The 26,767-nt window shown below is 39.3% G+C and overlaps 1 protein-coding gene and 1 pseudogene across 1 annotated transcript in view; one reads left to right on the top strand and one right to left on the bottom strand.

Annotated features, from left to right (window-relative positions):
* Positions 1 to 26,767, bottom strand: part of SLC39A9 (solute carrier family 39 member 9) — a 60,565-nt gene that overhangs the window by 6,020 nt on the left and 27,778 nt on the right. Inside the window, exons 3-6 of the mRNA XM_059182434.1 lie at positions 11,283 to 11,480; positions 3,219 to 3,287; positions 2,055 to 2,140; positions 610 to 744 (exon numbers count right to left, since the gene is read on the bottom strand). Coding sequence (XP_059038417.1) covers positions 610 to 744; positions 2,055 to 2,140; positions 3,219 to 3,287; positions 11,283 to 11,480 — 488 coding nt within the window. The remainder of the gene's footprint in view (positions 1 to 609; positions 745 to 2,054; positions 2,141 to 3,218; positions 3,288 to 11,282; positions 11,481 to 26,767) is intronic.
* LOC131835430 (large ribosomal subunit protein eL42-like) lies at positions 24,813 to 25,132 on the top strand (annotated as a pseudogene).

Genomic DNA, 26,767 nt, shown 5'->3' with positions numbered 1-26,767 from the left:
TGAGTCTCACACTGGGCTCCTTGCTCAGCAGTGAGTCTGCTTCTCCCTCTGCCTGCTGATCCCCCGCTTGTGTTCTCTCTCTCTCTGACAAATAAATAAAATCTTTAAAAAAGGGACGCCTGGGTGGCTCAGTTGGTTAAGCAGCTGCCTTCGGCTCAGGTCATGATCCTGGCATCCTGGGATTGAGTCCCACATCGGGCTCCTTGCTCAGCAGGGAGCCTGCTTCTCCCTCTGCCTCTGCCTGCCATTCTGTCTGCCTGTGCTCTCTCTCTCTCTGATAAATAAATAAAATCTTAAAAAAAAGAAATCTTTAAAAAATAAAAAATAAATAAAGATAAAAAAAAATAAGGATCATATATCTGTGCAAATGTTTCCAGAACTGATGGGGAAGAAATTTTCAAAATAAATGAATAGGAAAAATGCTCTAAATTTACGAAGAGAATGCCATGGAATTAAGATGTTTACTTTGTACTGGCTTTTATCTTAATTTCATTTTTAGTTTGAATGGGTAACTTAATTGCATAATTCAACATAGAAGACCACAGGTTCTGGTAAATCACAAAAGAATTAGACACTTGTCTAGATAAGCGAGGAATGAGTCAGACTTACCTTACTTAGTCCTAAGTATGTCACCATGGACATAACTGGTGCTGCCAGTGCAAAGACAAGTAAGTGTTTTCTGATTCGATTCCGTTCTAGGCCAGCATGCATTAAGAAGGAAACCAGCCCAAAAGCAGCTGGTGCCTAGAAAAGAAAAAGCATTCCTAATTACTCTTAAAGTATGGATCACTTCTATATTACAAAGCATGTGTCATTTGACTGAATTCTCACCAAAAAAACAAAAATAAAAAAACAACCAGGCATGGTAGTAAGACTGAGTTCTGCCTTTTAGGAATTAATGTTCTAAGCTAAGAAAATATCCTGCGTCTGTGTGTGTGTGTGTATGTGTGTGTTTCAGCAAGAAAAGAGTACAAGAAAACAAAAACATTTATGAAGAAAAAATTACTTTAAAATATAAAAATCTCGGGATGCCTGGGTGGCTCAGCGGGTTAAGCCTCGGCCTTCGGCTCAGGACATGATCTCAGGGTCCTGGGATCAAGCCCTGCATCGGCTCTCTGCTCGGTGCTGCTCCCCCCACTTCTGCCTGCCTCTCTGCCTACTTGTGATCCCTCTCTCTCTCTCTCACTCTCTCAAATATATAAATAAATAAAATCTTAAAAAAAAAAAAATGTAGAGATCTATAGAGAATTTAAGAGTTTGTGTTCATGACAGAAACGCCGGCTGTGTTCACACAAAAGCCTATACATGCTTGTACTGCTACAGTTATAATTGCCAAAAAACTGGAAACAACCCAAGTGTCCATCAGCAGGTGACTAGATGAACAACTGTGGTACATCCGCACCAGGGACTACTGCTGGGTGATAAAGGATCAGCGAATGATACTCAGATATCACGGACAGACCCCAGAGACGCTGGAGCCGCATCAGTAAGGTTACAGAGAGTAATGGAAACAGCGTGATACTGTAACAAGGAAAGACAGAACAGGATGGAAAGCACAGGACAGAACCTCTTAGTCTATGAACAGGTTGATATTATGAGTGAAAGAAGCCAGTCTCAAAAGAGTATGTACTAGATGATTCCAATCATATGACATTCTCAAAAAGAGCCGAGGGGTGGTTTCCATAGGTTGGGGGTGGTGGGAGGAGGTTTTGGGGTAATGTAGCTGTTCTATGTCCTGACTGTGGTTACACAGATCCATATAAGTGTTAAAATTGGTAGACTAACTGATTTACCACTGATAATTTAACAAAATAAAATTAAAATCTGTTTAAAAAAAAAAGTTTGTGTACATGACCATAAAAAAAGTCCCTTCAAGTGAGTTTAAGAGTAACAAAAAACCCTAGCTATGAACAGAGCCCGTCAATTATCTCAAATGAATGGCAATTATGAAAACAACTAAAAAACCTTCCCGTTCCAAAAAAATACCAATGACCAAGAGAAATTTTAATTATGAATATATTCAATATCAAATCTTCCACTAAAATTCCGCTTACCTTATGTAGCATTATTGCCACAAACACAATTAATTGGACGCTAGTCTGTGAAGTAGAGGCTGCTGCTCCTAAGGCCACTCCATCCGCTAAATTTGGAAAAAAATAAAATGTAAAACAGTATAAAAACAACAACAGTATAGTAGTATCATGTGTGGGCTTTAGAGTCAGGTAGAGCTGTGTGACTCTGGGAAGGTTCCTTAACTTTTCTGAACCTTAGCCTTCTCATCTCTAAAATGGGCTCAAGGAAGTATGTATTCTTGGGATTTCCATGAGGGTTAAATGAGATAACATACGTAAACAGCATAGTACCTGGCCCCAAGTATGCAATATGTCAGCTGTTAAAACAGAAATTGCAGAGATTGCAAAGTAAGCATCTCTGCATCTTGTAGATGAAAAAAACAAAAAACAAAATACTCCAACTCCACATAGGTGACTTATGCTCAAGAAGTAAATATTGGCTGAATGGGTGAACTTCTGTCAGATAAGCATGTTACACTAGAAAGGTCCAGGTGACAGTGTGTCCTCTTCCACACGCCTTGTCGGTCATAGATACCTACTGCTGGGACTGGTCTTCAGTTATGACTCTAAGGCATGCCCAGTCAGCGATCCCGCACCATCTGCACTCTACAGCCCACCCCTGCCTCAACAGGCACTTCGGGTTTATACTGAGAAACAGGGCTCCTCAGTACCAAAATGTCAAGGCTCTTTTCCAGATGAGGCTCTAGCGCAGAAGTCAGCACATTTTTTCTTAAAGGGCCAGAGACAAAATATTTCAGGCTTTGCAAGCCATCTGCTCCCTTGCAGTCACTACCCATTCTGCCATCACTTTGCAAAGGCAGTCACAGATAATATGTAAACAAGTGGGCATCACTGTGTTCCAAAAAACTTTATTTATAGGCACTAGAATTTGAATTGTGTGTAATTCTCATGTGCCACAAAATATTTTCCTCCATTAAAAAAATATAAAAACTGTTCTTGGCTTGCAAATCCCCGACACTGAGTCCTCCTGGCCCAGTGCTTGTGTGGGAGGACTCCATGAAGTAACCCTCCCCCCAAAGGCCAGCCCAAGGGCAGTTCATGTGGATGGTCCCTGCGATGTACACACTAAGCCTCCCAGGCCAGGACATAAGAGAAAGGGTCTCACCGCCACCCAACCCTACCTACCTGCAGCATGGACAACCAGACCGAGGGTGGTGGTGATTTTGGAATTGCTGGGCCTTGCTGTTTCTGGATCTGAAGTACAAATAAACAAGTCAGCCACGAAGCAATGTGAAACAGAAAGTGTCAGAACAAATGACCTGGAGGTAGAATTCTTTGAAAGCTTTTCAAGTTTTGATTGTATTTTCCCTATGACTGTCTTTTCTCTTTGGCTTCAAACACTTGGAAGCTTCCCCTGTCCTGAAAGAGGCGGGGCAGGAAGGGACACTTCATTAGTCCCAACCTTCCCTGAACAGACAATATGGGACCCCCAACTGCCTCAACTGCCTCACACCTCTTAACCCTCCAGCTCTCCCTGGAAAGTGTTCGGTGGCCTCTTGGTGTGTCTCCATAGACTATCTCGTCATTGCCTACCTACCCCTCTCCCCCAGCCGCCTGCAACTTTATCTTCATTCCAGTACCAAAATGTCTGTCATGTTTGCCCTTCTCTATTTTATTGCCACTGTCCTAACCTGAATCTGCAGCCACCTGAACGTCAATGAGCAACAGGTTCCCAGCTGGTCTCCCCCTGTTCTCGTTTCTCCCTCATCTAACTCATCTTCCACATCCTTGTTGGATTCGACTCTGAATCACCCCACTCTTCTGAAATGCCAGTTATCTGCTGCTTTTCAGATTCAGTCCACACTGGGTGCCTAATCTCTTTATTAGCTGGTATCATCAGATTCCTCACTACTCAGTCCAGTTACACCAGTTTCTTTAACACCTTCTAACAAAACCTTCTCATTGTCCTTCCCCCCAAATCTCTCTTCCTTAATTCTGGGCATGAACTTAAACTTCTCAGTTCATCAATCTGAAACCTAGCCACTGTTCAAAGTCTAATTCTAGGACCACTTCCCTCAAGAAAGAATCAAAGATTATTTCCAGGTCAAAAGGTTCCCCTTGCCTAGAAACCAAGAGCTCTATGTGCACAGACTCTGCATGCTACTTCAGATCTGTTCCTAGATCACAACTGAGATATATACAGCTATTTTCACTCAAATAGGTCTTATATCCCCAGACTGACTGTAGACTACACAGAAGTGAGTTTTCCACTTCTTTCCATTTCTTTTTTACATCTTATAGAATGTAGCACAGCACTGGAAACCCAACAGCTGCTTAAAAAATCCTTATTGGAGAGAGGAAAAATATTTCTCTGTGTCACATTAATGTTTCTGCTATAGCAGGAAATACACAAGCGAGTAAATAATGTCCAAACAACATAAAATTTAAAAATGGGGACATCAAAAAGCCAGATGAAATGACAGATGGACATTACCCAAATAAATTCCAAAGGATTTAATCTTCTGGAAAAAACCAGAACACAGAAGGAATGGTTTATAGTGGAAAAAAACATATGTAAGTGAAGTAACATGTTATCTTTTTAGTAAAAATAAAATTACCTTCTGGTTAAACACTACAAGGAAGGGACAGTAAGGTCCCTAATTGGTTGGAGACACCAAATATTTCAATGTAGCCCCAAACTGTGAAGAGTATCATATTATACTGTATGCTAAGCTTGTTTTGACTTTCCTTTATACAGTCTTGATGTCTGGTTATAAATAGCATCTTAATAAATATTAGAGGATTTAAAATTAAAACACAGTTTTTACAAATCTATAGGAAAAGATTATACTGCAGCATAAATTTAATAAATGAATTTTTACTAATATTTAACAATATATAAAACCCTGTAGATAATAGGTAAAACCAAATTGTTGGATACATAAAAGCAAGCAAAAACAGTGACTTAAGAGATGAAACAGGAGGAAGAATAAAGGAACACAAGCTATTTTTAATTCTTTGTATAGGATTATAGGGCACCAGTGGGCCTTTAAATGCATTTAAAATTGAAACTGATGAGAATCACGAAAATGTCATAAATGCCACTGGGAGCAACTATGCAATCCAGTTGGAATCAAACACCATCCCACCAGAGGGTGCTTCTCATTTGCTATTTAAAAAGCACGCAAATAAAATCATTTATCGCTAAATCAATTTCCCAATACATGTAAGACTGTTGAAAAAGAAAAAGTGTATGGAAAAATACTGAAAAGAAATAATATGTGCAAGGAGATTAACAAAAAGTACCCTTGGACTAAAAAGGCTAATTAAGTTCAATGAATTTGGGAAAAAAAAAACAAAAACAAATAAAACAATTTATTTGGAAATAATTTCAAATCTTTCAAGTAATCTTTCAAATAAAAGTTTGAAATAATCTCTCAAATCTTCAGAAAAGTTTCAAGAATGTTCAAAAAACATTCATTATTCATTTCTCAGAATGACCTACTATCTAACATTTTGCCCCATTTGCTTCATTATTTGTGCTCATGTTCTTTCTGTATCCAAACCACACACACACACACACACACACATTTTTCAAAGTAAGTTGCATACATGAAAACTCCTTACCCCCAGATATTTCAAAGTATATTTCCTAAGAGAAAGGATATTATCTTACATAATCACAATGATCAACTTCAGTAAATTTAACATTGATACTTTTTTTCTCATTTCTCTTGGATATTTTAATTTTGTTAACTGTCCAGGAATGTCTTTCAGAGCATTTTTCCTTCCCAGGAAGGATCCAGTCTGGGGTCATATATGCACTTAGTTGTATCTCTTTAGTCTCCTTTAATCTGGAGCATTTTCTTTGCCTTCGATTTTGTAACACTGGTATCTCTGAAGAATACATGTCCCTTTCTGAGCCCTTCTTGTTTTTTAATAGAATGATCCCTTCCAGGGCGCGTGGGTGGCTCAGGTTATGATCCCAGGATTCTGGGATGGAGTCCCACGTCAGGCTCCCTCCTCAGTAAGGAGCCTGATTCTCCCTCTCCTGCACCCCCTGTTTGTGCTCTTTCTCTGTCAAATACATAAAATCTTAAAAAAAAAAAGGGGGGGGGCGCCTGGGTGGCTCAGTGGGTTAAGCCGCTGCCTTCGACTCAGGTCATGATCTCAGGGTCCTGGGATCGAGTCCTGCATCGGGCTCTCTGCTCAGCAGGGAGCCTGCTTCCTCCTCTCTCTCTCTGCCTGCCTCTCTGCCTACTTGTGACCTCTCTCTGTCAAATAAATAAATAAAATCTTAAAAAAAAAAAAAAAAAGAAAGAAAGAAAAGAATGATCCTTTCCTTTTAGGTTTGTCTGATGCGGCCTGAGATTATGCATCCTCAGATGGAATACCACACAGGTGTTGCTTCTCAGGATGTCTATAGGCACAGAATCTATGTCTATCTGCTGCTTGCTAGTACAGTGTATTTTGGATTATATCCTGGAAATTGTGAATGTCATTTTGTGGATACTCCGGATTCAATTATATGCCTCCAAAGAGTGTCCACTTTGTGTTTTGCCTGAAGTCACTTGGTTTGGCTTAAACTGCCAAGTCTGTCTTTCCGGCAGCTGCCCGAATCCCAGGTCAGTTCTTTCCTCTTTAGCTGAGTCTGCCTGCAAAAGAATGGTTCGAGGCTCAGCCAGATGTTGGTTGAGTTTATATATGAAATCTGGGGCTGTGTTTCTCTGTATTTCTCCTTTCTAAGATTCTCCCCTCAATTTCCAGTGGCTGTAGCTACCTGACCTCTAGTTCCTTAGGCCAGAGAGACCGAGTTTTCTATCAGTTTTAGCTACCCTAACTGGGAGCTGACTGCTTAAAAGCAGTAAAAACAGAAATTTACCCTATTCTAAGGGTTGACGCCCCTTCAGAATTTTCCTGCTTTAGGCCACTCCCTAGTGTCTTTTCATAGAGGTTTTTCAAAAATTTTCCCAGTTATTTGTGGGGAGGCTGGTCTGATAGGCACTTATTTGCTCACATTGCAAACAGACACCGAAGACTTTAACCTTGATCATCTGGTCAAGTATACTACCGGATTTATTTCATTATTCCTTTTTCCCTTGCAACTAATAAAAAAATCAAAATTTACTCCCTAGGTTTAACATTTGTTGACTCTGGCACGTGCCAATTTTTACCACGAAGCTTGCAAAAAGGATTTTCTCCTGCCAGCACTCTTTCTATACTTACAAGTTGGCATTTAGCAACCCACTGGAAGCAAGTGCTCTCCCTCCTCCTCTTCTCTCTTACATGAATGTGCTCAGTGCTTCCCATTTTCTCAATGGTTTTTGTTTCATTACTGTTCGTAATTATTTTTGGTGCTCAAACTGTCTTAGATCTGGCCAGCAGGAACCCCTTCAAGCTGGTTCTAAACTCTGTGACAAGCTTCCATTTTTCCCCTTCCTTCCTACTTTTTTTTTTGAGCACTAGATGTTCCAAGCTCATTTTGTACTTACCCTGCCCCTCTCCTGGAATCAGCCATTTCTCTGAAGAGCACTGGTATGCTCATTGCTACTGGGGTGTCTTTACTTCTAGGCCCTCTCTGCAGACAGAGCTAGGACATACATACATGTATACATAAACACACACATATATATGTACACATATACACACATACATTTTAGAAATCATGAGTCCAATAGCTCCAACTCCAGTCCATCCCTATAGGGGTTCTTTCTCGCCTTCCCCCATTCCGTATTTGCACGTCCCCTCTTCCACAGTAAGAACTCTGCTTCCACCAACAGCAGCACACTTACTCAAGTGAGAGTAACACTTGCTTAATCCTAGAATATACCTAAAACAGCTTCAGAATTGTTTTTACCTGTACTTTCACAAAAAGCAAAGCCTACTAAAAAGAGTTCAGTAATTTTTTATGCTTCTCCTCCAACTCCATTCAAAACTAAAAATATATAGTCAAATACTATATTCATATGTCATCTGAGTTTTTTCTTAAATCCCCTTCAGTGTGATTGTGTTATTCATTTGAATTACAGTTCACCTGCTTCAGTTAGCTTCCCCTAACCTTGTTGATTTCATTTTATTTTTTGAATATGGGAAATTGCAGCATGTTTCCAAAAGTCATCCAGTCATTTGACTGGACATCAAAGAGGCATGCCCAGGGAAGTGCCATGCCCTCCTGAAACTCTTCTACTCCATCCTACCCACCTCTTACAGGTAACTCTGTTGTCTAGCTGAGCTTTTGGTATCCTTTCTGTAAAAATAAGCAGATGTATGTGTTTTAGTCCCCCTCTTTCTTACACAAAATGTAGTATATGATAGATACTAATTTACATTTTGGCTCCCTCCCCCCTTAAAAATATCTCCTAGAAATCTCTCCCTATCAATTCACAAAGAACTGATTCTTCATCCTTTTTCAGGGCGACCTGTAAAACTCCATTCTATGCACACATCACACTTCATTCAACCAATGTCCATGACTGGACATTTAAGTGGTTTTACAATGATAAATAATGCTGTACGGAATCACCTCATGCATGTGTATTTTCCTACTGGAGCTGCATTATCAGAATAAATTCTCAGAAGTGGCATTTTTGGCGTTGAAGGATAGATACAAACATAGTCTTGTTTGATATGGCCAAATTCCCCTCTGCAGCGGCCGTACAATTTTGTACTCTCATAGCAATAGGTGAAGGTATGTTTCACTGTAGCTTTGATAACAGAGTATATTCTCAAGCTTTTGAATTTTTGCCTTACAGGTTCGAAGTGGCATTTCGGCAGAGTTTTGATGTACATTCTTTTTTTTTTTTTTAAGATTTTATTTATTTATTTGAGAAAGAGAGGTGGTGAGAGAGAGCATGAGCAAGGAGAAGGTCAGAGGGAGAAGCAGACTCCCCATGGAGCTGGGAGCCCGATGCGGGACTCGATCCCGGGACTCCAGGATCATGACCCAAGCCGAAGGCAGTCGTCCAACTAACTGAGCCACCCAGGCGTCCCTTGATGTACATTCTTAAGTGAAATTGCACATCTTTTCATATGTTTAAGGACCACTTTAATTACCTTTTTATGAATTATCTGTTCATGTCTTTTGCCTGCTTTTTCAGATTTTTTTTTTTTTGTAGACCATGCATTCTTAACCTAGGGTCCACACAGAAGAACACAGGTGCAATGCAGGGGGTGCTTGAGACCCTGACTCAGAAAAAAAGTGCATTTTAATTTTTACTAACCTCTAAGTGAAACTCACCACTTCCTTGGATTATGGGTACAGACCATAAAACTGCAAATACTGGCACCACCTATACTTCACTGCCAGGAGTACTCTGATAACTTCATGTTATTTTACAGCCGTGGATATCTTCCTATCATTGCTTCCACTCATCACTACTTTAAAGGCATATAAAGTGCCACCACACTGCACGATGACAGTCTCTGTGTTTGCAGATGCTCACGTGACGAAGCTGGGCACCTCTCAGGCAACTCTGCACGCAGTCATTCAGCTACTAAACAGCAGGAGTCAGGGGATCTCTCACTGGACCGACACCTCTATGCTGCTCTCCAGCAGTGCCTGTCCGCAAAGTTCTGTCAGTGTATTTGAAAAGAGATTATCTATAAACCCCTCTATAAACTCTAGGGAAGTTTGATGCAACTCTTCCACATTTATTCTATCATGGTGGCATTAATGTTGTATCAAGGATTAGAATCTTTATTTTTTAAATAATATAAGCCATATTAAAGATGCTGACCCAGCCAAAGATGGAGTCATTGATCTTTTTAAAATTTTTTTTAATTTAAATTCAATTTAGTTAACATATAGTTTATTATTAGTGGCAGGGGTAGAACTTAGTGATTCATCAGTTGTATAAAACACCCAGTGCTCATTATATCACATGCCTTCCTTAATGCCCACCACCAATTACCCCATGCCCCCACCCACTGCCCCTCTAGCAAACCTCACTTTGTTTCCTATAAAGAGTTTTTTATGGTTTGCCTCCCTCTCTGTTTTTGTCTTATTTTTCCTTCCCTTCCCCTATGTTCACCTGTCTTGTTTCCTAATGAATTCATTGATCTTAATACAAAAAAGTTACTATATCTGGGGGTGCCTTGCTGGTTCAGTTGGTGGAACATGTGATTTCTTGGGATCATGGGTTCGAGCCCCATGATGGGTGTAGAGTTTACTTTATTTATTTATTTATTTATTTAAGATTTTTATTTATTTATTTGACAGAAAGAGACACAGCAAGAGAGGGAACACAAGCAGGGGGAGTGGGAGAGGGAGAAGCAGGCTTCCCGCCAACCAGGAGCCCGATGAAGGGCTCAATCCCAGGACCTTGGGATCATGACCTGAGCCGAAGGCAGATGCTTAACAACTGAGCCACTCAGGTGCCCCTAGAGTTTACTTTAAAAATAAATAAATAAGTAATTAATTAAAAAAATTTTTTTCTAAAGCTACTATGCCTGGAGTTAAATTTTAAGTCTTGGAGAATAGTAGTTGTAGTTGAGGAAGTGTATCTTTCCTTGGAAAGCAAGGTATGAATGTGTTTAAGTGTATTTGTAAGAAAATATCTTCCTGAAGCAAGAATTTTTATACTAGTAACCATCAAAACGAAAAACCAGATCAACTGGATGTTCAACTTGACACTCTGTTGCCTTGTTGAATTCCCTCTCACAATTTTGTTTTTAGCCAAGCTAAGCAATAAAAGCTATCTGTCATGCTGCTGTCCTAAAAAAATAAAATTTAACTCCACCTTGCATATGATTTAAATATATTACTTGATTAATTAATGCATCAATAAAGAAGATATACATTACTGTATCATAAATTTGTTTTTAATGTTTTGGAACTATATTTCAACATAATCGGGTTTTCTCTGTAATCCAACACATTATGGTTTACATGTTTAAAAACATGATTCCAATAAAAGGTCCACAGGCTTCAGAATGCCTAAGGGCTCCACGGCACAAAAAAGGTTAAGAATTTCTGCACCCCCCCTCCAAATAAAAGAATTTCTGCCCTAGACTCAACAAAATGAGACAGCTTTGAGATAAGCATGGTAATAACCCAACGAGCACTCTCTTGTGCCACATGTCACAACTCACCAACTCCCCCAACTGAATAAAATGTTCACTAGTACCCAAGAAAGACAAGAGTTTTTGGCACTAAAGAAGGCCATTGATACATATTGAATTATTCAATCATCTGTGACTTTCTAAACTGTAAATTTATTGTACTGCCCAGAAAGTCTTGGGACCACTTACCGTCAGTAGAATGCACATGGGAGCTGCCAATCTGGTCCACCAGCAACATGAAAACGAAGCCCAGCACAAGGGAAACACCAATGTAGGCATGCAGCTGTGTGTGGTCATGGTTGTGCTCATGTTCATGGGCAACTGGTATTTCTGCTGCTTTGTCTGACGCAATCACATTCTGTGTTTCACTCACTTGGTGGTGTTTACCTAGAACAGAATGAACCATGAAGAGAAAAACTTTTCCTCCTCGGAACATTTTTTTTAAAATATTTTATTTATTTATTTGACAGAGAGAGAGTGATCATAAGTAGGCAGAGAGGCAGGCAGAGAGAGAGGGGGAAGCAGGCTCCCCACTAAGCAGAGAGCCCAATGTGGGGCTTGATCCCAGGACCCTGAGATCATGACCCGAGCTGAAGGCAGAGGCCCAACCCACTGAGCCACCCAGGTGCCCCTCCTCCTCGGAACATTTTTATAGATGCTCCCATTCTTCTGTATTTCAAGCTCTACTTACTTTACTGCAAAGACATCTACTTCCTATATTACAAACCAGCCAATCATAAACTTTTTGACATACAGATTTTTTTTTTCTTTTCAAGATTTTACTTATTTATTTGACACAGAAAGAGAGACAGCACATGCAGGGGGAGCAACAGGCAGAGGGAGAAGGACAGGGGATGGGAAGCAGGTTCCCACTGGGCAGGGAGCCCAATGTGGGGCTCGATCCCAGGACCCTGGAACATGACCTGAGCTGAAGGAAGATGCTTCAACTGGGCCACCCAGGTATCTGGCATGTAGATGTTTTAACTGCCTATTACTCTCAACACCTGGCAGTGGAAGCAAATCACCGAACAAGAAAGCAGTCATATTCCCAAGTGATATCATCCTCAGTTCCTTCTTTTTGGCTAAGAAATTTGTGCCAATATCATCAAGAAACTACAGTAAATTTTGTTCTGATGAAGACAGGCAAATGAAGAGCAGTAGTAATGAAAATAGTTTCAACCAAATTCATGTAGTTTTAGACCTCAATTGATTTAGAAATTGCAAATAAAGAGAAAACTGAGTATAAAACTTCTAGCTTTAAAAAATATCAGGAGGGGAGCCATCTGGGTGGCTCAGTTAAGTGTCTGCCTTCAGCTTCGGTCATGATCTCTAGGTCCTGGAATCAATCCTGAGTTTGGCTCCCAGCTCAGCGGGGAATCCTGCTTCTCCCTCTCCCTCTGTGTCTCTCCCCTGCTCGTGCTCTCTCTCTCAAATGAATAAATAAAATCTTAAAAACATATACCAGTAGGCAATCACTAACTAGAAACCAAAAGGGCAGAGCAGTTTAAGAGACACAGCTTTCCATCTAAATTCAGTTCTAGAAATATAATTGCTGGGATACTCTGAATTATAGAAGTGACACTTGGCCAAATAACACTTCTGGTTTATTATACTCACATATGACACTCAAAGCATAAATACCTCAATGCCAGAATCCTGATCTTCGCTGTATTTAATGAAGAGAGGCTAACATGATGGGTATTTCTCATTTACAATCAAATTAAGCATTTTTACCTTTGATCAAAGAAATTACACAAGCTTGTAATATTTTAGACCCTCCCTTAATCCTTTAAAAGATATTTTTGAGGGACACAAAGCACATGCCATCTGAAATTAAAAAACAAACAAACAAAAAAACAACTATATATTCTCCTAATTCCTGATTTTGTTTTCATAGCCATTTTTTAATCTTTTTAAAAATGTGATAAAATATACATAAAATTTACTTACCATTTTAACCATTTTTAAGTGTACAGCTCTATAGCATTAAGTACATTCACACTGCTCTGCAACCATCACTATCATCTAGCTCTAGAACTTCTTCATCAGCCCAATGGAATTTTTTAATCTGGTCAGTTTTGTTTGTTTGTTTGTTTTTCCTAACAGTGATTTTATCTACTTGTTTTTAAATTGAATGCCCAAATCTCTCTTTTTTATTTTTTAATTTTTTAAAAATTAATTTATTTATTTTTAAAGATTTTATTTATTTGACAGAGAGAGAAAGAGCGTACAAGCAGGAAGAGTGGGGAGAGGGAGAAGCAGGCTCTCCACTGAGCAGGGAGCCAGATACAGGGCTCAATCCCAGGACCCCGGGATCATGACCTGAGCTGAAGGCAGACACTTAACTGACTGAGCCACCCCGACACCCCTAAATCTATTATTTTTGTAAAAAATCAACTTTATTGAGGTATAATTTACATACAATAAGACACAATGCGCTTTCACAATGAAAAAATTCTAGTAACTACCACCAAGACACCAAAGATTTTAAAATCCCAGAAAAGTTCTCTTCTGCTCCTCTGACATCAATATATCGCTCCTGGTCCCAAGCAAGGACTGATGTGCTTCCTGTCCCCAGAAACACTACCCCCCCCGTTCTAGGATTTTATATAATTGGAATCATATAATGCATAACTTTTATGTAAGGATTCTTTTGCTTATAGCAATGTTTTGGGATTTATCTATGCTTTGCATGTATCAGTTTGTTTTTTCCTCTTTTTTTGCTGAATAATGTTCCACTGCATGGACATATCACAATGTGTTTACCCATTCACCCACTGATGGACTTTGGGGTTATTTCCAGTTATCGTCTATTTTAAATAAAGCTTCTATGAGCACTCAGGTACAAGTCTTTCTGCAGAAGGGTTAGCTATAAAAAAACTGTCTTCCACAGTGATTGTACAATCTTACACACCTAACAGCAGTGTGTGACAGTACTAGTTGCTCTATACCATTGTCAACATTTGATAATATGAGGCTTTAAAATTTTAACCACTTAACAAACTCAATCACATTATCTGCAGTTTTACTTCTTTCCAATCTTTATGCCTTTTCTTTCTTTTTCTGGCCAGGACCCCAAATACAATGTTAAATACCAGTGGCTGAGAGGAGATGGCCTAGCTTTGTTCTGAATCTTACAGGTGTCTTAACCATGGGTATTCAAATACACCCTTTCTCAGTAAGGAAGTTCTTTCCTAGTTTGCTGTACTTTATTTTAATGAAGGAGAGTTTAATTTTGTCAAACTCTTTTCTGTACTTGTTAAGGATGATCAAACAGGGCACCTGGGTGGCTCAGTGGGTTAAGCCTCTGCCTTCGGCTCAGGTCATGATCTCAGGGTCCTGGGATCAAGTCCCCCATCGGGCTCTTTGCTTGGTAGGGAGCCTGCTCCCTCTCTCTCTCTCTGCCTGCCTCTCTGCCTACTTGTGATCTCTTTCTGTCAAATAAATAAATAAAATCTTTTTTTAAAAAAAGATGATCAAATAGTATTTCTACATTATTCAATTAACATAATGAATTAAACTGTTTTTTGAATATTATTCCAACCCCTACTTTATATTCCTGGCATAAACTCCTATTGATCAAGACGTGTTATCCTTTTCTTATACTGCTGGATTCAGTTTGCTACATTTGGTAAAGGAGTGCTGTGTGTACATTGATGAGCAGTATCTGCCTGTAACTCTTTTCCAGTAACATCTCTGAATCACACTGGTATCTTAAAATGAGTTGGGGTAGGGGCACCTGAGTGGTTCAGTGGGTTAAGCTTCTGCCTTCAGCTCAGGTCATGATCCCAGGGTCCTGGGATGGAGCCCCACATCGGGCTCTCTAATCAGCAGGGAGCCTGCTTCCCCCCACCCCTGCTGCCTGCCTCTCTGCCTACTTGTGATCTCTCTCTGTCAAATAAGTAAATAAATAAATCTTTTAAAAAAAAGGATAAAAAAATGAGTTGGGGTGTTCCTCCAAGAGACAGACAGAAAGGACTTCTTCAGCCAATACATTTCCATTTTATTGATTTAAAAAAGGTCTATGACTATCAACAGTTATTCTGATGTTAAGTAGTATTTTTAAATTACTGAAATGAGATTTATGATGTTTTTTAAACTTTCAAGACCGTGACCTATATAGTAAAAAATAAATTTTATATACATGAAAAACTAAATACAAAGTTTCACCAAACAGTGAAGCTTATAATGGTTACAAATCAGTCTTCCATTTCTTTTTCTTTCCCTCTTTTTTTGTCCCTCTACCAGGCTCTTTTTAAATGCTGGTCACAAGTCCAACTCACTAAATTTATCTGAAGACCCACTGAGTTGCTACCTTCAGTTTGAAAGGGTTATTGGACTCAGAGGAGAAATGAATGATTTTAGAATAAGGGGCACTTTCTGGAAATTAGAAGCCTGGGCTGCAGTGGTCAACTAAAGAGAGCTGAACATTAAACAAGCCTAAGAGAAAAGAGTGGGCAGGTTGTAGGTGCCCACTTGGTTCCTTACACAAAATAAATTTTTAGCAGTAAGGATGTTAAGCCAAAGAACTGACTGAAAGCTCAGAGATGAAAAATTATTAAGTTTCAAAAGGAGGCCAAGAATCTTGAATTAGTAATGCTGAACAATTAAAATGTATCCTTGTGGTAACATGACTGTATTTAGTTTGTGAAAATCATTGAGCTGTACCCTGCCAATATGCGTATTTTCCCATTTGTATATTTTTGTATGTAATATTTTGATAAAAATTAATAAATTCAAAATGTAGTACTCTGGTGCCCAATACTGAGATGGCTGCACCCATCATTCTTCAACTAGGGTCTTCTTTGTTAGCTGGGGACTAGTTTAGCACGGTCTCAAAAATGTGAAATAAATGAACTAAAACATCTTGTTTTTGCTAAAGACAAGGCAACTTTGGGTATAATTCCATTTTTTTATTTTTAAGATTTTATTTATTTATTTGACAGACAGAGATCACAAGCAGGCAGAGAGGCAGGCAGAGAGAGAGGAGGAAGCAGGCTCCCCGTGGAGCAGAGAGCTCGATGCAGGGCTTGATCCCAGGACCCTGAGATCATGACCTGAGCCCAAGGCAGAGGCTTTAAGCCACTGAGCCACCCAGGCGCCCCAGGTATACTTCCATTTTAATATAGATAACAATGATTTAATTCTTCATATTTATAGATGTTAAGAAACTGCCATGTGGGGCATCTGGCTGGCTCAGTCAGTGAAGCGTGCGACTCTTGATCTAGGGCTCTACGTTCGAGCCCCACGTTGGATGTGATTACTTTAAACTAAAATCTACTTAAAAATAAAATCTTTAGGGGTGCCTGGGTGGCTCAGTGGGTTGAGCCTCTGCCTTTAGCTCAGAGCATGACCTCGGGGTCCTGGAATAGAGCCCTGCACTGGGCTCTCTGCTCAGCAGGGAGCCTGCTCCCGGCCCTACCCCCCTGCCTGCCTCTCTGCCTACTTGGGATTTCTTTCTCTCTGTCAAATAAATAAATAAAATCTTTTTTAAAAAATTAAAAAAAATAAATCTTGAAAAAAAAAAAAAAAAGAAGCTACCCATCAGAAGTAAATCACAGAATTTTGGTAGCTACAATTTTTGATACAATTTAGAAATATGCTATTGGAGGGGATCTGAATGATTACATTTTCATAAGGTACCCACTTAACACCTAACCTGGGTTCCCACCTCTCCCTTTGCCTATACTATATGCGTGAGTTAATGAATCCATGGGCCCTCCATGCTGCTTCTCCTGCACAACTTGCCTCTCGAGACTCAGCTTGGAAGTCCCCTCTTCCTTGAGATTTCTGTGTCCTCTTCTCCTCATCATACACAGCTCACTGGGCATCTTTCTACCATAGGTCTTATACCTCACTATACTATAATTCAGACATCAGCAAATTACAGTACAGGGCTGGTGCCTATTTTTGTAAATAGAAATTGCATTGGAACACAGCCACGCTCATTTGTTCACAGATTATCTATGGCTGCTTTCACACTATGACACCAGGGTTGAATAACTGCAACAGAAACCATATGGCCCACAAAGCCTAAAATATTTGCTATCTGGCCTTTCACAGAAAATGTAAGCCAACCCCTGCTGTTATTGATGCTTATTCATTTTCCACTGGCTGTGAATTCTTGAAGGCTGGGGCTATATCTTAGATCTCTGAACTGCTAAAAATCAAATCAATAGAAAGCCAGAAATCTAGCAAATACTCAACAAATAAATGCTGACGGCAAAAAATGGCCTTTACTTGTATAATTTTTTAATGTGGCATTTCATTTCAAAAGTTCCAGCAATTAATTATTTTCTATTTTTTTCCCAATGAAAATGACTTGATTTTTTAGTAGCCAGGATAATCACAAGTCAACTGTTATACAGAATGCAAGACAGTAATGTATTTGTTTAAGTATTTATGTAACATACTTGCTTAAAAATATTTTGTAGTAATCCGGAAAAAAAAAGTTCCTTTCTACGGCACCAGTGTTAAAACACTTATTTTAATAGTATGTCTATATTTTTTCACTTGGCACATGAAATCAGTTTTCCAAAAGAGCAATGTTTTTATTTTTGTTTATTTGAAGGAATCTGAGACTAAAAATATTTCTCTGTGATTCTTCCATTAAACCAACCCTATTAGTCATACTTCCATTCTTTGTTTATATATACAGATCCACAATTTTCTAGACAAACCCATTCCCCATTTCCTTTTCTTTTGTTAACATTAATTTTGGTCCCAATTCCAGTCAGCATCTTTCTGCAAGCCTGAGATCCTACCAGTGTTCACATTTGTTTCCAGATTATTAATTCAGAAAATCATTTGGACTGACAGATTTCTAGAGACTAATTCAGGTCATTTCCTTTTGTGTTACTTTCCTCAAGCAACTTTTCCACTGTGAGTCATTTCTGAGGCAGAGATTTGGCTATGGCTTCACTATCAAATATATATATATAACTCTGAAGTACCTCGATGACATTTTTTCCCCTTAAAATCTGTCAATTTTAGAGAAAATACAGTTCACTTCAGAGTACTGTCAGGTCTTTAAAATGCAATGTTTCCATTTATCATCTATCTATCTATCTATCTATCTATCAGACACAGAGAGAGCGTGCCTAATCTTCGACAAAACAGGAAAAAATATACAGTGGAAAAAAGACAGTCTCTTCAATAAACGGTGCTGGGAAAACTGGACAGCTAGATGTAGAAGAATGAAACTCGACCATTCTCTTACACCATACACAAAGATGAACTCAAAGTGGATAAAAGACCTCAATGTGAGACAGGAATCTATCAGAACCCTAGAGGAGAACATAGGCAGTAATCTCTTGGATATCAGCCACAGCAACTTCTTTCAAGATATGTCTCCAAAGGCAAAGGAAACAAAAGCGAAAATAAACTTTTGGGACTTCATCAAAATCAAAAGCTTCTGCACAGCAAAGGAAATAGTCAAGAAAACAAAGAGGCAACCCACGGAATGGGAGAAGATATTTGCAAATGACAGTACAGACAAAAGGTTGATATCCAGGATCTATAAAGAACTCCTCAAACTCAACACACACAAAACAGATAATCATATCAAAAAATGGGCAGAAGATATGAACAGACACTTCTCCAATGAAGACATACAAATGGCTATCAGACATCAGGGAGATTCAAATTAAAGCCACATTGAGATATCACCTTACACCAGTTAGAATGGCCAAAATTAGCAAGACAGGAAACAATATGTGTTGGAGGGGATATGGAGAAAGGGGAACCTTCTTACACTGTTGGTGGGAATTCAAGTTGGTGCAGCCACTTTGGAGAGCAGTGTGGAGATTCCTCAAGAAATTAAAAATAGAGCTTCCCTATGACCCTGCAATTGCACTACTGGGTATTTACCCCAAAGATACAGATGTCATGAAAAGAAGGGCTATCTGTACCCCAATGTTTATAGCAGCAATGGCCACGGTCACCAAACTGTGGAAAAAACCAAGATGCCCTTCAACGGACGAATGGATAAGGAAGATGGGGTCCATATACACTATGGAGTATTATGCCTCCATCAGAAAGGATGAATACCCAACTTTTGTAGCAACATGGATGGGACTGGAAGAGATTATGCTGAGTGAAAGTTAAGCAGAGAGTCAATTATATGTTTTCACTGATTTGTGGAGCATAACAAATTATTTTCTAGATAAAAAGTGTTTTGTTTTTCTTTTTTGAGAGAGTGCATGTGAGTGGGGGGAGGGGTAGAGAGAGAGGGAGAGAGAATCTCAAGCAGGCTTCACATCCAGTGCAGAGCCCAACGTAGCGCTCAATCTCAGGACCCTGAGACCATGACCTGAGCCAAAATCAAGAGTCAGACACCTAACCAACTGAGCTACCCAGGCACCCTAAGAAAAAGATTTTTTTTAATGGAAATAAATTATAATCCTTTAGTCTTCTTTTAAGAATAATTGTGCACATGCTTTTTTATAAATTCAATAGGTAACAGATATTTATATTAAATCAGGTGACAGGTTATGCTAAGAGTTTAGATAAAAGCATGGGTTAACATGTTATTGAAGGGTGTTAGGCAGGGTGCCTGGGTGTCTCAGTGGGTTAAAGCCTCTGCCTTTGGCTCAGGTCATGATCTCAGGGTCCTGGGATCGGGTCCCGCATCAGGCTCTCTGCTCGGCAGGGAGTCTGCTTCCTTCTCTCTCTCTGCCTGCCTCTCTGCCTACTTGTGATCTCTGTCAAATAAATAAATAAAATCTTTTTAAAAAAAAAAGGGCGGGTGTTAGGCATGCTATTATTTGTGAACCATGGCATCATAATTTTTAAAGGCAATTACTTTTTGGATGTCTATAGCACTGAAACTAAACAGTAAGCCTAATTACAACTTTTTTTTTTTTTTAAGATTTTATTTATTTATTTGAGAGAGATCACAAGCAGGCAGAGAGGCAGGTAGAGAGAGAGGAGGGAGCAGGCTCCCCACTGTGCAGAGAGTCTGATGTGGGGCTTGATCCCAGGACCCTGAGATCATGACCTGAGCCGCAGGCAGAGGCTTTAAGCCACTGAGCCATCCAGGCGCCCCCTAATTACAACTTTCAAAGGATGGTCAACATCATTTTACTTTTTTTTTTTTTTTAAAGATTTTATTTATTTATTTGGCAGAGAGAAATTACAAGTACACTGTGAGGCAGGCAGAGAGAGAGAGAGAGAAGGAAGCAGGCTCCCTGCTGAGCAGAGAGCCCGATGCGGGACTCGATTCCAGGACCCTGAGATCATGACCTGAGCCGAAGGCAGCAGCTTAACCCACTGAGCCACCCAGGCGCCCAACATCATTTTACTTTATGAGATATAACTGTATCAGAATTTTATTTTTTCAAAAGATTTTATTTATTTATTTGACAGAGACAGAGACGAGACAGAGAGAGCTCAAGCAGAGGGATTGGCAGAAGGAGTGGAAGAAGCAGGCTCTCTGCCGAGCAGAGAGCCTAACACGGGGCTTGATGCAGGACCCTGGGATCCTGACCTGAGCTGAAGGCAGACTCTTAATCGACTGAGCCATCCAAGTGCTCCTGTATCAGAATTTTAAAATGTACATGAGTATAAGATCCTTCCATATCTTATTCCAACAATGCCTTTTTAAAAAGACTGAATATAATTAACATACAATGTTGTATTAGTTTCAGATATCATACTGATCCAACATACTGATCCAACAATTTTTTATATTAGTGTTGACCACAGTAAGTATAGTTACTGTCATCACACAACATTATTATAATATTATTGACTAAACTCCCTATGCCACACTTTCCATCTCAATGACTTATTTTATAACTGGAAGCATGTACCTCTAAATCCCCTTCACCTATTTCACTCATCATCCCTCTGGTAAACATCAGTTTGTTCTCTGCATTTAAGAGTCTGGTTTTTTGTTTTTTAATTTTTTTCCCCCTTAAGATTTATTTATTTGAGAGAGAGAGAGAGAGAGCAGGGGGAGGGGCAGAGAGAAGGAAAGGCTCTCAAGCAGACTCTGCACTGAGCACGGAGCCAATGCGGGGCTCTACCTCATGACCCTCAGATCACGACCTGAGCCAAAACCAAGAGTCTAATGCTTAACTGACTGAGCCACCCAAATGCCCCAAGAGTCTGGGTTTTTTGTTTGTTTTTTAGATTCTACATATAAGTGAAATCACTCTGTATGTCTTTCTCTGTCTGATGTATTTCACTTAGTATAATACCCTCCAGATCCATCCATGTTGTTGCAAATGGTAAGACTCATTCTTTTCAATAGTAAATATAGAAAAAAAGAAAAAAATGTTTTATATATATCTACATATATATATAGTAAATATAGAAAAAAAGAAAAAAAATGTTTTATATATATGTATATATATATATGTATATATATGTCAATCACATCTTTATCCATTCATCTATCAGTAGACACTTGGGTTGCTTCCATATCTTGGCTATTGTAAATAATGCTGCAATAAACACAGGGGTGCATATATCTTTTTGAATTAGCATTTTGTTTTCTTTCTTTTTTTTTTAAAAGATTTTATTTATTTATTTGACAGACAGAGATCACAGGCAGGCAGAGAGGCAGGCAGAGAGAGAGAGAGAGAGAGGGAAGCAGGAAAGCAGAGAGCCCGATGCGGGGCTCGATCCCAGGACCCTGAGATCATGACCCGAGCCGAAGGCAGCAGCCCAAACCACTGAGCCACCCAGGCGCCCCGCATTTTGTTTTCTTTAGGTCAATATCAATAGTGGAATTACGAGTTCATACAGAATTTCTATTTTTATTTTTTCGAGGAAACTCTATACCGTTTTCCAGTGGCTACACCAATTCACATTTCTACCAACAGTGCATGAGGGCTCCCCTTTCTCTGCAACCTCGCCAACACTGTCTTCTGATTGTCTTTTTGCTTCTAGCCATTCTGACAGGAGTTAAGGTACTAGCAATGCTTTCTTTAAATAATTTTGGAACTTTTCTTTTTACTGCTTAAGGGTCAAGTTTATGAATCATAATAAAATTAACATTACTTCATAGTCATACCTGCTTTTGATATAAAATAGTATTGAATGAACTGATCAGCTATCTCATTATGCAGACTGACATTGAACAAATTTTGTATTCCCCAAAACCAAAACTACTTTTTTTTTTTTTAAGATTTGATTTATTTATCAGAGAGAGAGGGCGAGAGAGCAAGCACAGGCAGACAGAATGGCAGGCAGAGGCATTGGGAGAAGCAGGCTCCCTGCCGAGCAAGGAGCCTGATGCGGGACTCAATCCCAGGACTCTGGGATCATGACCTGAGCCAAAGGCAGCTGCTTAACCAACTGAGCCACCCAGGCGTCCCAAACCAAAACTACTTTTGAGGAAAATGCTGCTGCTACTGATGATATCTAAATGTACTGCACATTCTGGAGGTAAATCAAAGAATAATTTCCAACATTTTTTGAGCAATCACTTCTATAAGTACTTAATTTCATGAATTATAATTCTGAAGGGGTTAATACTTATTTTGATGTAAAATTTTGGCAAAGAAGTAATATGTCAGCAACATATTATAAATATTGCTTGAAATAAGTGTGCTGTTGATTGAGGTTTCTCCTAAAAGATCTGAATGCTTATCATTAAGTGGAATTTAACTTTATATAAAAACATGAAATACTTACTAGAATATACACAATGGTAAGCCTTGATTTTGTTTGCTAACATTAAGCAAAAAACCAAACATAAACCCTTTTTAAAGTGAGTGATGATCACCTTAATGATACATACACAAATTAGTAATGGAATCTGGGTATTGAATATTAATTTACCCATTCTTCCTTCTACTCTGGACAAGGAACTGAAACTAGCAAAAACTGGAATCTGAAAACCCAGCTATAAATTTAAATATATTAAGTTGTATATATATGTTACTCATTCATGAATAAGCTTTAAGGTTATTATGTCTGATTACTCAAGACACTGGCTGGTAATTCATTAGCCAAGACATGTTCCACGTCATACTCCCTGCTGCAAAGTACACAAACCAACGGTTTTATGACTAGACCCTGTACATCAGACTTATCTTTCTCCTGCCACTGAGAGAGTATTCAGCAAATCATTATGGGCTTACTTCTTTGCCTAGATGTTTACATAGAAATCTTTCCAGTAAGTTCCATCAGTATGGTATGTAGCTGTCCTTTGTCACAGACATACATTAACATCAAAGGTAACAGAATCAATTTACCCTTTGAATACATTTGTTGAAGCTTCTCCTTCAGATTAACATATGCTTCTATAAAAGAAACACATTTTCAGGTAGTCTGGCTTTTTAAAAAAGTGATCTCCAGTTTTGTTTTTATATTTTTGGCCTTTGTTGATTGTTTTTTAATTTCTTAACTTCTACTCATAACTTACAACTTGTTACAGATCTCTAATATGTATTTTTTTCTAACAAAGACAAATAGTTCATCACACATGACATGTATTTTTAGTAATAAAGGCAGAATAGCTTCTGCTTAATGATGACATATTATTTCTCATGTAAAAGAGAAAACCTGATCACAGTCAATTGTATAAAGCTGATATTTTATTTTTTTAAGCTATTATTTATTTATGGGGGGGGCCACAAGCAGGCAGAGGGGCAGAGGGACAAGCAGACTCCCCACTGAGCAGGGAGCCCAACGTGGAGTTCCATCCCAGGACCCTCTGATCATAACCAGAGCTGAAGGCAGATGCTTAACTGACTGGGCCACCCAGGGGCCCCTAAAGTTGACATTTTTAAAGGGATGTTAATTAATGAATCTTTGATCAAAATATTACTGTTTTAATTTTTTAAAATTTATTTTTTAAAGATTCATTTATTTACTTGAGACAGAGAGAACGTGCACATGCATGTGAGCAGGGGGAGGGACAGAGGGAGAGAATCTTCAAGCAGACTCCCCCTGAGCCCAGTGAAGGCGTACTCCAGCTCAACTCTGGGCTTTGATGCCTCAACCCATAAGATGATGACCTGAGCCAAAACCAAGAGTCAGACATTAAGTGAGCACCCAAATGCCTCATATTTAATTTTTTAAGACTTATTTGCTCGAGAGAGAGAGATAGAACGCACACATGGGCATATGCATGGGGCCGGGGGAGAAGGGGCAGAGAGAGGCAGAGAGTCTCAAGCAGATTCCCCACTGGGTGCAGAGTCTGAAGCAGGCTCGATCCCACAACCCTGAGATCATGACCTTAGCCAAAATCAAGAGTCCAACCCTTAACGGACAGATACACCCAAGCACCCCTAAAAAGAAGAAAATCTATTGTAAGATTTCTTCAGGAACACTTGAATGGTTCATTCAGTTAAGTGCCTCTTTTTTAAAAAAAAAAAAGATTTTATTTATTTATTTAGCAGAGATCACAAGTAGGCAGAGAGGCAGGCAGAGAGAGAAGGGGAAGCAGGCTCCCCGCTGAGCAGAGAGCCCAATATGGGGCTCGATCCCAGGACCTTGAGATCATGACCTGAGCCGAAGGCAGAGGCTTAACCCACTGAGTCACCCAGGTGCCCCAAGTGCCTAACTCTTGATCTCAGCTCAGGTCTTGCTCTCAGGGTCCTGAGTTTAAGCCTTGTGTTGGGCTCCAGGACTCAAAAAAATTTTTCTTCAGCAGATAGACACTACAATAGTGATTTTAAATTCCTTATGAAGCACACCATCTAGCAGACTATCATTAAGAATGTAGGCTTCATTTTTTTTTCCATGCTGACAGCACTCACAAACATGGTGAGTGTTCCTAAAACCTACCAGACTTTCTGCAAGAAAGTTTCTGTAAGTACCAACCCCACAAAGTGACACAGTATAAGAAAGGCAAAGATTCTCTTTACACCCAGGGAAAACAACATCATGACAGGAAGAGTGGCTATGGTGGGCAGACTAAGTGGATTTTCTGGAAAAAAGCTAAAACTCCAAAGACGACTGTGCTGAGGGTTAAATGTGTTGAGCCCAACTGCAGATCTGAGAGAACGCTGGCCATTAAGCAATGCAAACAATATGAACTGGGAGGAGACACGAAGAGAAAAGGCCAAGCGATCCAGGTCTGAGCTTCGTATTTTATTATAGTATGAAGACAGTAAAATCCTGAAGTATGTTCACTTCGTTTGGTTACAATTGGCCTTTTAAGAGGAAAATAAACTAGCACCATCAATAAAATTTTCCTTGTGGTGAAATTTAAGGTTAAAAAAAAAAAAGTGTAGGCTTTAGAGTAAGACTGTCTGGGTTTAAATGCTGATGGTGACACTTACTAGCTGACTACCCTGGACACGTCATTCAATCTCTTTGTGGCTTCATGTCCTCATCTGTAAAACAGCACCCACCTCAGATGGCTGTTGTGATGATGAGACAGTTAATGTGAAGGGCTCCACGCGATACCTGGTATATGCTAAGGGCTCGCTAAATGTTCAGGAACATGGTTATATAATAAATGGGATTTGGAAGATTCATTTTTAAACAACTTACATCATACAATTTATCTGAGTATCAGTCAGAAACAACAGTGAGTAATAAAACAATGTTGGGGGAAGGGAGAGGAGGGATCAGGGAGAAAAGCAGAGATCAGACATTTTAATAGACAAAATAAGAAGTAGAAGAGATAGAGATCAGTCCCCCATCATCCATGTTTCAGAATCCTGAGGATAAAGTATAAGAATTTTTTTGATGTTTATTTATTTATTAATTATTATTATTATTATTATTAAAGATTTTATTTATTTGACAGATCACAAGTAGGCAGAGAGGCAGGCAGTGAGAGAGGAGGAAGCAGGCTCCCCACTGAGCAGAGAGCCTGATGCGGGGCTCGATCCCAGGACACTGGGATCATGACCTGAGCTGAAGGCAGAGGCTTTAACCCACTGAGCCACCCAGGCGCCCCTATTATTATTTTTTTTAAGTGTAAGAGTTTTAAAGAGCTCCATTTTTATTAATGAATGACAGGCCAAGAGTTAGTTAAATAAAACAGATTTAACCCTCTCCCTTTATTTAAATGTAGAGCAAAATGACAAAACCATAAGATAACTGTACTTCTCTAAAAAATATGATATGTGGCATTCGTGGACAAATTTAGTGAAATAATCTATATTGAACCATTCCAGATAACAGTTCCAGTAACTATCCTAACAATTATGAATAATACAGGTTTCAGGTTTCTATTTAGGTCTTTTTTTTTTTTTTTTTAAAGATTTTATTTATTTGACAGACATCACAAGCAGGCAGAGAGGCAGGCAGAGAGAAGAGGAAGCAGGCTCCCTGCTAAGCAGAGACACCCCCCCCACCATGCGGGGACCCTGGGACCATGACCTGAGCCGAAGGCAGAGGCTTCAACCCACTGAGCCACCTAGGCGCCCCTCTGTTTAGGTCTTTGACCCCATAGCTTGGCCTTTCTCAATATACCAATTCTCATGTTCCAAAGAATTATGGTGGTTTCAAATGTAGCCCCATGGTAAACAAGCACCACAGTCCTCAATAGATCATATTTTTATAAAAACTTATTTCTGTAGACAGTCTTGTCACAGGAATGCTGGTCTAATTCCAGTGATTCTAGAGCTATAATTATAGAAAAATATGTGAGAGGTTCCTTTTTACATTAATTGGTATTTACTAATGCTTATTAAAGTGCCAGAGCACTCAGTTAACATGATCTATTGAGCTCTGAAAAAATATGTTAATTATCATAATTATAA

This window comes from Mustela lutreola, chromosome 7 (genome assembly GCF_030435805.1).
Source record: "Mustela lutreola isolate mMusLut2 chromosome 7, mMusLut2.pri, whole genome shotgun sequence".
NCBI lineage: Eukaryota > Metazoa > Chordata > Mammalia > Carnivora > Mustelidae > Mustela > Mustela lutreola.
This window is presented reverse-complemented; position numbering and strand designations above follow the sequence as displayed.